General features: G+C 37.7%; 1 protein-coding gene across 1 annotated transcript in view; it reads left to right on the top strand.

The window, feature by feature from the left end:
- The window catches only part of LOC101660058 (phospholipid-transporting ATPase ABCA3-like), a 206495-nt gene that overhangs the window by 176409 nt on the left and 18777 nt on the right, over nucleotides 1-11309 (top strand). The window contains exon 19 of the mRNA XM_045285074.1: nucleotides 10184-10371. Coding sequence (XP_045141009.1) covers nucleotides 10184-10371 — 188 coding nt within the window. The remainder of the gene's footprint in view (nucleotides 1-10183; nucleotides 10372-11309) is intronic.

Genomic DNA, 11309 nt, shown 5'->3' with positions numbered 1-11309 from the left:
TCCTAGAACTGTTAGCTTTCCTCTGGGGTTATAATACAATTTTCTGCAGGAGAGACCAAGTTTAGAAAATTAATTTTTTTCTGTGGTTGAAAACAGATTCTCATTCTGTACCTGTTCTTATTGTGGAAATAGTTCCCACCTTATCTGAACGTGTTAAATTCTGCCATGTGACTCCTACATTTTGGGCTTCAAGGAAACACTACTATTCAAATTTAGTCCTGAGTCATAGAGAAAAATACGATCATCTGAAATTTGTTATCAATATGCCAATAATCTTATGGATGTCTATCTATACTATATATATAAGAATATGTATATATTCTATATATATATATAAGCTATATATGTGTGTGTATAGGCATAGGTTTACAGAGGGCCTGTGTTAAGTCTCTAGTTGGTAAAGACAATAGCTCCTAGGGGAAACCATCAAGATTTCTAAGGAACATGAGCTTTAGTCAAAAACCACAAAACATGTAAAGTAAGGCTCTATGAATGCAATGCTACCTTACAAATAAACTACAGAGTAATACAAATATTTACATGTGGTATGTGTAGCAAAGAATATAAAATAAACATATCTAACATGTTTTTTAAATAACAGGCTTGAAAATGAAACTTTTTAAAAAGATTTCAAAAAGCAATAAAGAGAATTAATCATTAGTAATCTAGAAGATCATCTGAGCAGTGTGGGCAAATGGTAGCTTAGGAAATAAATATATAGAAAATACAACCAAAAGAAAGCCCTCACTGCCATTGAGTAGATGCCAGTTCATCACGACCCAGTGGGTTTCTGAGACTGTAAAGGTCTTGACCGAAGTAGAAAGCCTCCGCTTTCTCCCAAGGAGCAGCTGATGATTTTGAACTGTTGGCCTTGCAGTTAGCAGCCCAATGCATAACTACAATGTCACCAGGGCTCCTAGGAAACACAAAGAGATTTAAAAAAAAACAAACATGGAAGATATAATGATAATATCTATCCTGAACGATTGAAATCCTCGAAGGGGATAATTTTTTTTAATGGGTAATTTTTTTCAGGATTTTTTGACAGCTAAAAATCTATACATTTGGGATGTGCAAAGAATCTTAATCATGGTAGATTTAAAAGAACCCATACATAGATATGTTAGTGGTTAGGCAAGCCAGACCACCAAAGGTTCAGCAAAAACTTGAAACAGGAAAGACAGTTTATCTACAAAGGCATGACAATTTAACTGAGAACTGATTTCTTAACATCACTTCAACCTAGAATACAGGGAAATAAAATTGCTTTGGGGTTATTTTAGCCAGTGTGGGTTTGGGTTGGTTGGTATTCATGCCATGCTAGTTAAATATTTTTAGTATCACACCATAGGACGAAGCTTTTCCTGTTTTGTTTTTACCTTTCCCTTCCATAAGAAACTGTTTCCTTTCTTGTGGTCCCAGTAATAATCTTAACTCTTTCTTACCCAGAAGCTCTTCCTCTGTCAAGGTGAGAACCTGCATGCTCTCCAAGGAGAGATCAAAGGACCTTCGCCTACTCCCCCGCAAGTCCTTCTCATTGGTGTGGTTTTTTTATGTCCAACCTATTTCCAAAGCCCTTCCTTCTGGCGACCAATTCATAGTCCCTTAAATGAATCTATGACCTACTTTATCTGAGCCCATAAAGATGTAAAGCCTCAGAATCCCAAATGGGGCAGTCCCGCTCTGTCCGTAGAGTCGAGAAGTCAGAATTGACCCGGTCGTGCTTTCTCTCGAGTGCGGTCTACCCAGAGACAGCATCGCTGTGGTGCTTAGCTGATGCGTCACTCCCAAACTTCTTGTATCCATTACTATCGTTGGGTGGCCGGCCCCCTCTCTGACTTCAAATTGTCATATATACTTTTTATTGGCATAGACCCTGCCTTCAAAAAAAATCCCAAATAATCTGGACTTAATATTGGTATAGATCTCCTCTAAGACAAGATTTTTAAAATATTTTTTCTCACTATTGAGCAACTATCCTGAGTCAGATGCCCAGAATATTTTTACTCGTGTACAAGCAAAGTTAGAAACGTGAAAAATGCTTGCTTCTGGTTTCCTTTCATATCAGTTCACAGGATGACAAAATCCTCGGGGAGCACTGTTCCCCCAAATCTTTCCTTAGTCTCTGTAATTAGCAAACCTATGCTACACGCTATCAAAAACAAACATACTTGACGACTGTGTTTTTTCCAGGGACCATCTACTGGATTTGTAATTCTTTCAGAATGGTTGCATCATTTGGGGAGGTTTTTGTTCTGGGGAAGCTCGTTACTATTTTATAATTAAAATTAATCTTTCATCTTTTTAATCACAGCACGTGACTTGACTGGCTTCATCAAAACCACCATATCGAATTTACTAATGGTGATTCCCAGTTACAACTTTGCGATGTGTATCAGCAAATTCTTTGACAACTATGAAATGAAAAAACAATGTGCCAGGAAATTCCAAACGGTCTCCCTAGACTGCAGAAAAGCACGTGAGTATCTGGGATTCCCCGAATTCCTAGAAACAGAAAATTCCTCTTTCTGAAAACAAAACTCATTGCCATCGAGTCAATGCTGACGATGTGGGTTCCGAGACTGTAACTGTTCCCGGGCATAGAAGCTGCTGGTGATTCGAACATGCGGATCGCAGCCCAATGCAAAGCCACGACTCCACCCTGGCTCCACTTTATAGACGTCTATATTTAAACTCAGATCTTGAAAGATACAAAGAATCACTCCTGCATTGGAGAGGGTCCATCTTCCTGTTTGGGGGGTTTTGAATCCCAATGTTTTCACAGACAAGGGGAAAGTAAAGAAGCCCGATGGCGCAAGCGTTCAGCTGTTAGAGGTTAACTCGCTGGCCACTCTGGGGAGAAAGAGGTTGCCAAACTTTACAACCTGGGAAACCCTCTGGACAGTTCTACTCTGTCCGATAGAGTTACTATAAGTTGGAATAAGTTGGGTTGTTTGTAGTTGGGTTAGGAAAGACAACAACTAAAGAAGCCTCAAATAGGAGTTACTGCTTTTCAGTTATCGATTACATGCAAATCGCTTTACATAGACTAGGTTTTGAATCCTTACAACACCTCTACAAGTAAGCTATTATTATCACAATCTTATAAATAAGGAAACTGAACACTTTATAATAAACTGAAGGTTAAGAAAGTTCACTGAGGGCACTAAGCTTGTAAGGGTCACATAAATAAAACCTAATTGAAGATTTACATTCTACTAAATGGTCTACATTTTAAACTGATTTCATGCTTAAGGGTGTTTATAAAATGTCAAGAACAATAAACATTCACTCTATGTGTATAGTTCTTTTGGAACAAAATCATTTGCAATGACCCACAATAAAATAGATGTATTTCATGCAACAATACAGGGTGATATATAATTGTTAAATCAAATAGGTTGTATTTTCTTACAAAGAATGGCTGACATAAATATCACATCTTAGTTTGCATCATATTTGAATCTTTAAGAAAAAAATATATTGAGTTATTATGGATATACCATCAAAGTCGTTTGCTTTTATTTACTTTGCTTTACTATTTTTAGCAAATTTATTAAGTTGTGTAATCATTACCACGATCCACAGTTAGAATACTTTCACAATCTGAAACCAATTTCTCATGCCTGCTAACAGTTAGTCTCCATTACCACATCCAGCACCAGACAGCCACTAATATAGCTATAATGCCTTTGCAGGTTTGGTATTTCTGGATAGTTCATATAAATTAAATCATGAAATATGTGATCTTTTTTATTTGGCTTATTTTACAGTACTATTTTAGAACTTCACTTATGTTGTAGCATATCTCAGTATTTAGTGTTTTTGACCTGCTGTATTGCAGTGTATGGATGTTTGTTTATGTATTCACGTTTTGTTTATGTATTCACTAGTTGATGGGTATTTGGGTTGTTTTCACTGCTTGAGTATTATGAAAAATACTGATATGAGCACTCATGTACAAATTTTTATGTGGGTGTATGTTTTCCTTTCTCTTGCATTTATACCTCAGAATAGAATTCCTGGGTCTTATAGTAATTTCACTTGTTAAAAATAGACTACTCAATATGTAGACATAAGATGACATATCAGCCAAAAAAGAAACTGTTGAATCCACACTCTATACCAAACACAAAGTTCTAGAATTACAGCGAGAATATGCCTTAGAAGCAAGGATGGCAAGACTTCATCTCATTACTTGGGACACACTTTCAGGAGAGACCAGTCCCAGGAGAAGGACACCATGCTTGGTAAAGTGCAGGGGCGGGGAAAAAGGAAGAAGGGCCTTAAGGGGACGGATTGACCTGGGAGCTCCAACAATGGGCTCAAACAAAGGAACAATCGGGAGGCTGGCACAGGACTGAGCAGTGTTTTGTTCTGTGGTACACAGGGTTACTGTGAGTCAGAACCAATTCAGTGGCACCTAACAACCACAAACACAACAACACCCATACTCAAGCCACAACATTGATCAAATGTGCAGGAATATTTCTTAAGGCATGGTCTGCGACCCCTTTTATATTAGAAGAAATGAAAGCTTCAGCTTGTTCACTGTGAAATGTGCAGAGGAGGGACCTCAGTAGCACTAAGGAGAGTTGGAAGTGAATGAGTCCTTTTGACTATAAGATCCCTATGCTGGGAACTGCCTAAGGAAAAGATTGATGCCAAGACACATGGATATCCCAAGGAGAGCCAGGCCAGTTGATGTTGAAAGGAGCTCAGGACCTTTCCCCAGAACTGATAAATAAAGACTTCCCCCAGAGCTGGTACCCTGCCTTTGGACTTCTGGTCTCCTAAATGGTGAGAGGATGAATGTCGGTTAAAGTTATCCATTTTTTTAGTATTTCTGTTACAGGGCTCTTAGATATAGTAAGACAATCATCAAAGAACTTTACATTTATACCACAATGAAATAGCATTTAACAGGGTAAATAATAGCAAGTATTAATGAAAACGTGAAAATGCTAATATATGGTTATTAGTAATTTGGGGAAAATATTGGAGGATTAACAAAGCTTAATATGCACATACCACAATTTATACTCAAATTAATAAATCCTTGATAAAACAAATATGAAAAACAGAAAACAGTGCATGTGTCCATCAATAACAAAATGGGTAAATAATTATGACTCTTTTTCAAACGATGAGAAGTTTAGAGCATCTCAACTTCAGGTAATAATATAAATAAATCTTAAAAACATGTTTTTAAAGTATGCCCCAAATATTAGGTGTAAATTCAAGTGAATCCAAGGTCAGTAGAAACATGTCCGAGTGTCAACAACTCTCAGGGTCAGGTGGCCCACATGGGGCCGCACAGGTTCTCAGCAAGCAGGAAGGTGAAAGGGCAGAGAAAGGGAAGTTCTTAGTTTCTCCCGTATAAGAAGGCCACCCTTCAAGGAGACATCATCAGCCTGTGACCTGATTATCAGGCTGGATTCCACCGATACACTTTCATAAAATTCAAGTTGACATAAAATTATCCTGCCTGAGAAGGAAAAAGAAAAATGAACAATGCCAAGAGCTGTGGGGACACCATCAAGCATATCACCATAAATATTATGAGAGACCCACAGGAAAGAAAAGGTGTGTGGGGGGGAGATACTAGAAGAAATAATGGCAAAAACTTCCAACATTCTAAATTCTTAGAAAGACATGAATATAAGCATCCAACAACCTCAACAAACAACAAATAGGGTAAGCTGAAAAAGGTCCAAACCTTTACTTTTTACATACGAAGGTTCTTCGGTGCTATTAACAGCTTCTCATCAGAAATCGGGAGTCCTGAATCAGTGGGATGACATATTTAAAGTACTAGAAGAAAAACACAGCCAACCAATTATTTTACATCTGATGAAACTATCCTTCCAAAGTGAAAGAGAAATTAAGACATAACTAAATAAAAAGTTGAGGGAGTTCACATAAACTTATAGGAAACCCTCACTGGAGCCCTTCCCACTGAAATGAAAGGACGCAAGACAGTAACTCAAAACCATATGAAGGAAGAAAGAACACTGATTAAGTACAGAGATAAACATAATAGCTAGTTTTATTGCATTTTATATTGTATTTTTGTTTTAAAATCTCTTATTTTTCCTATTTTCCTATATGGCTGAAAAGACATGCATAAAGCAATAATTTTATGCCCAACGTTTCCACTGACTTTGGGCATAAAAGTATGAAGGTGCAATTTGTGAAAAAGAAAAGGATGGGAAATAGCTATACAGCAGCATAATTTTTCTATATGGTAGGGTTACTATAAATTTGAATCAACTTAGCAGCAGTGAGATTGAAAATAGGTTCATGTAAATTTGAACTAGATTGATACAATATTAGAATGTGTATTGTAATCTGGGTATTTCCCTAAGAAAAGGTCATTTTAAATGTACATAAAAGGAAATGAGAAGAGAATCAAAATAGTACAATGGGGGGAAAATAGAAGATAGTAATGGAGAAATTAAGAAACAAAAAAAGATTTAACATAGGGAAAACAAATAGCAAAATGACAGAAGTAAGCCCTTCCATATCAGAAAGTGCACGTTTTGTACAATACAAAGAGCAAATATTGTGGAGAAGTATGAAAGAAGTCCTAAATAAGTGGAAGGATACCCTGTGTTCATGAATTGGAAGATTTAATATTGTTAACAAGGCAATTATTCCCGTGGTGATGTACAAATTCAGAGCAATCTCGATCAAACTCTTAACATCTCCTTATTAAAGATAGAGAAAATCTAATCCAAAATCCTAGGGAAAAAAATCCCAAAGCAAATCCAGTTGCCATCAAGTGAATTCTGACTCATAGTAATTGTGGTAGTTGAATAAATTTGTGTCATCTTGAATTTGTATGAAAGTGTAGGCGTGGTGTGCAACCTGTCAATCAGGACATGGGCTGATGATGTCCGCTTGGAGGTGTGGCCTTCTTATAAAGGAGAAACTGGGAACTTCCCTCTCTCTCTCTGACCCTTCTCCTTCCTGCCTGCTGGGATCCTATGCCTGTCTCCAGGGGAAGCCCCATGTGGACCACCTGACTTTTGATGCACTTGACCCTGCACCCACAGGCCTATGATCTTCCTGCATTCGGTTTCACCTTTCTGCATCTGCCTGCAGTTGTGTGAGTCTTAAGACGGCCCCATCTAGCATCAAACTTATGGCTGGAATGCCTTCATGATCTAAAAGTACTTCTTGATACAAGGTTTTTCCTTTATACATAGAGGAGTGCCACTGGTTGGTTTCTCTAGGTCAACCCAGCCTAACACAGTGACCTTACAGGACAGAGTACAATGACTCCTTCGAGTTTCCAAAATTACAGGTATTCATAGGAGCAGACCACCTCATCTTCCTCCCACGGAGTGGCGGGTGGCCTTGACTCACTGACATTGTGGTTAGCAGTCCGATGCTACACCACCAGGGATCCTTATATATTTGCAGGTTGCCCCAGTCACCAAAACATTCTTGAAAAGTCATAATATTGGAAGAGTCATGGGTCCTCATTCAAAATTGTCTATAAAGCTGTGGTATAAGCAAGACAGTATGATATTGGCACAAAGATAACATAAAGGCCAATGATATAGAATTTAGGGTATGAGAGGTTTTAAAAAAAGCAACCTATATATATTCACTTAACCAGCAGTGCCAGCAGGATTGATGGCAAAGAATAGTCTATTCAACAAAGAAAAGGATAGTTGGACAGCAAAAGAATGAAGTTGCACCGCTACCTCACACTATCTAGAAAAATTAAGTTAAAATATATCAAATGCCTAAATATAAGTAGTAAAGCAATACAAATTTTAGAAGGAAGCATAGGGGTAAATCTTCATGACCTTAGATTAGTCACTAGTTTCCTAGATCTGACCCCAAAAGCACATGCAATGAGAGAAAGTGCAGTCATAATTGAACTTTATTAAAATGAAGCTTTACGTGTCAAATGCTAATTATTAAAAGAGTGGCTTGACAACCCATGGAATAGACAATATTTGCAAATCATGTGTCTGATAAAGGCCTGATTCTAGAATAGATTAAAAAAACTCTTACAACTAAAAAAAAAAAAAAAAAACTACTGAAAGATGAGCAAGGATTCGAATGGGCATTTCTCCAAAGCAGATAGAAAACTGGTCAGCGTGTACATGATGAAAAAAGAAGCTCAACACGGCATCCGGTAGTCATTAGGAACTCGCAAATCAAAACCACAATGAGTTATCCCGTCAGTGTCCCTCACTCGCAGGCTACAGCGAAAGAAGACAGGTTTGGGTGAAGTAGAACCCTCATACATTGTGTTGAAAATGTTAGATGATGCAGCCACCATGGGAAACCATCTGGTTGGTCCTCAATAAGTTAAATTTAGAATTACTATATAACCCCGCAATCTCAAAATATCCAAAATAACTCAAAATATCCAAACAAAACTTGTACAGGAACAAGCACAGCAGTACTGCTCATAGTGGCCAAAATGCATAAATAACTCAAGTACCTATCAATTGATGAAGACATAAACAAAATGTGGTATCATTTGTGTAGTGGAATGCTATTCAGCCATTTAAAAGTAAGTATTGATAGAGCATGTATGAACCTGGAAAGCATTATGTTAAATGCATTCAAGAAATGTGCAGAACAGGCAAATCCATTGCAGGGGGAGACAGTAATGCTTTCCAGTGAGAGGAGGAGCAATGGGAGTGATTGAGTATGGGTTTTCTTATGGAAATAATAAAAATGTTCTGGAGCTAGCCAGAGATTTCCCAAACCTACTTAGCCTATTTCCTCCTTTCTGGGGAAAAAAAAATTACTTCACACTCCCCTGGCAATTAAAATCTTTTGTACCATAGCCCACAATGCCAGATAAAGTGTAGGCATCTGCTTTTGCAGTCCCCCTGGATCTTTCCAGCACACACACACACACTCCCCGCCCCATGGGTGGGGGGCGGGGGTAGGGGGTGGTCAGTGTCACCTACTTTGGGAAACATTGATCTAGATTCCAAGGTTGTTGAACTAGGGCTCAGGAGCCATATGTAGTTCTTTCAGTATGAATATGTGGCTCTGAAGCAGAATTGAAAAATCTCAAAGGCTATATTTTTCAGATAATGGTGATTTTATTTGTTAGTAAAAATGTATTTACAGCTCTCAATTAATATTTAAGTTGTGGTGAGTGACAGGATTGACTCTCGTGTCTCAAAAGATTGCCGGCCCCAGATCTAGACAGTGATGATGGCTACACGGCCCTGCGAATGTTCTGAAGGCACTAAATTGTACACTTCTAAATTATTTAAATGATAACTTTGGTGTGTGTATTTTACCTTGTAAATAAATGAAATAAATCCATGTCATTTCTATATACTGGCACCAATCAGTCAGAAAGCACAATTCTAAAGTGTTTTTCTTAGGATTTTGAAAAGTCATCTTTACGTTTCACAGTGGCCTCATATTATCCTATCAGGATTTCCGCTGTCCGTATTTGGCTGAGAAGCTCTCATGGCATTTCGGACTTATGTGTGGGGCTGCTCATAGAGAGCTCAGCGGTTCCAAACCACCAGTTGCTCCTCCAGAGAAAGATGAGGCTTTCTATTGCAGAAAGAGTTACAGTCCTAGAGACCTACAGGGGCAGTTCTACTCTGTCCGGTAGGATTGCTGTGAGTCGGGCATGGACTTGATGGCAGAGAGTTAGGTTTATATTGACTAAATTTCTCTGTGGTAAAGAGCTATTACCTACTTCTATATTAGCTATTTTGTGGTTCTCCTCCTCATGAATAGTACCATGTTAGAACAAATTATAAATATGAAATAAAATATTTTCTTTCTCAAGGACTATAAAGATATTTGCATTCCTGCAATAATGGGGAGCTATGCCATAAATACTTTTATGTTCTATACTTTATTTGATCACTACACACTCTATTTGCAAGGGCTCAGCTTCTGAAATTCACAGAAGATATGGCAGGGTTGTTTTTATCAATAATTGGCAAAAACTAGGGGGAAATAATTACTAGAATAACCTTTAGGAAAACAATAAGTATCAAGGAAAGGTCAAATAAGAGAAAAATAAGATATCAGCATAATTGTTCATTTTTCTGTATTCTATAATTTTCTAAATCTTGTCTAAAGTTCCTTTTGAACCTCGATTCCTTAACACTTAAGGGTAACTTAGACATTATATCAGTTTCAAAATCAAAGCCTTCTCCTTTGCTTTCCTCAGATGCTCAGAACACTGTCTACACTTTTGAAGAACATGGGATTGCAAAGTTTTTGATTACATTGGCTGTCATGGGTTTATTCTTTCTCCTCTTGATTTTATACCTGGAGTCTTCATTCTATAACCTGAAAGCCTTTGTCTTTAATAAAATTATACCTAATATCTCCCAGATGTTCGTGAAAGCCAACAAGGTAAGGAATGCATATGGACTTCATATACAACTAGGAGCCCTGGTGGTGTAGTGGTTCTGAGTTGCCTGCAATCTGCATGGTCAGCAATTCAAAGCCATTAGCATAGGGAAGCAGGCCAGGCTGTCTCAGGTCTGGTCTCAGAAACCCAGGGGATCACGATGAGTCAGCATTGACTCAATGGTAGTGAGTTTGATTTTGCTTTTTCAATACAACTTAAAACTCAGTATTAGGACAGAGGTATGAATGTATATACATATGATGTCCTTTATTACTGGTTAAATAAAATACCCATCAACTACAGCAGGTCCTAACTGGATCCCATTTAAATCAGAAGTGTTTTCCTTTGGCCCTCAAACTTCTGAATTTTTAATCCATTCCTAATAGATTAACTATCACTGAAAGTACTGTGTAGTAGGATGTATACTATCTATGAGAACTATTTGATTGTAATTAAGGAATTGACTTTTAAAACTGCAAGACACCCACACCCACTCTAAGCTTGGGCATGCACAATAGGGGCCAGTTATAGCTCACACATGCACTGATTTTCCACCAACACACCAGCCATGCCCTCCACCTGGACGTGGAAGGAGGTCAGGGAGGAGGATATTAAGGATCAAGAGATTTATGATCACACATTTCTCCACACTTTCTGGAGATGGTCCATTATTGTCTTTGAGAATGCACTATCACAAATTTTAACTCATAAAAGCTTACTTTGGCTTAAAAAAAACTATAAGATTATAGGACTTCACGACATCTACCTGTCACATTAATGATTATTGTTTGATATAGATCTCACAGATTTATAATGCTTTTAGGATTTGACTAGGATTTTAAAGATTACAGTAAATCCCTGGGTTATGAATTTCCAATATGAAGACAATTGATACTCAATGGTATCATCAGTAAAGGGATATGGATATTGAGTTAGTTAA

The sequence above is a fragment of the Echinops telfairi genome, unplaced genomic scaffold, assembly GCF_000313985.2.
Source record: "Echinops telfairi isolate 266 unplaced genomic scaffold, ASM31398v2 ScPeMD7_5;HRSCAF=22, whole genome shotgun sequence".
NCBI lineage: Eukaryota > Metazoa > Chordata > Mammalia > Afrosoricida > Tenrecidae > Echinops > Echinops telfairi.
The sequence above is the reverse complement of the archived record's forward strand: the minus strand, read 5'-3'. Positions and strand labels throughout refer to the sequence as shown.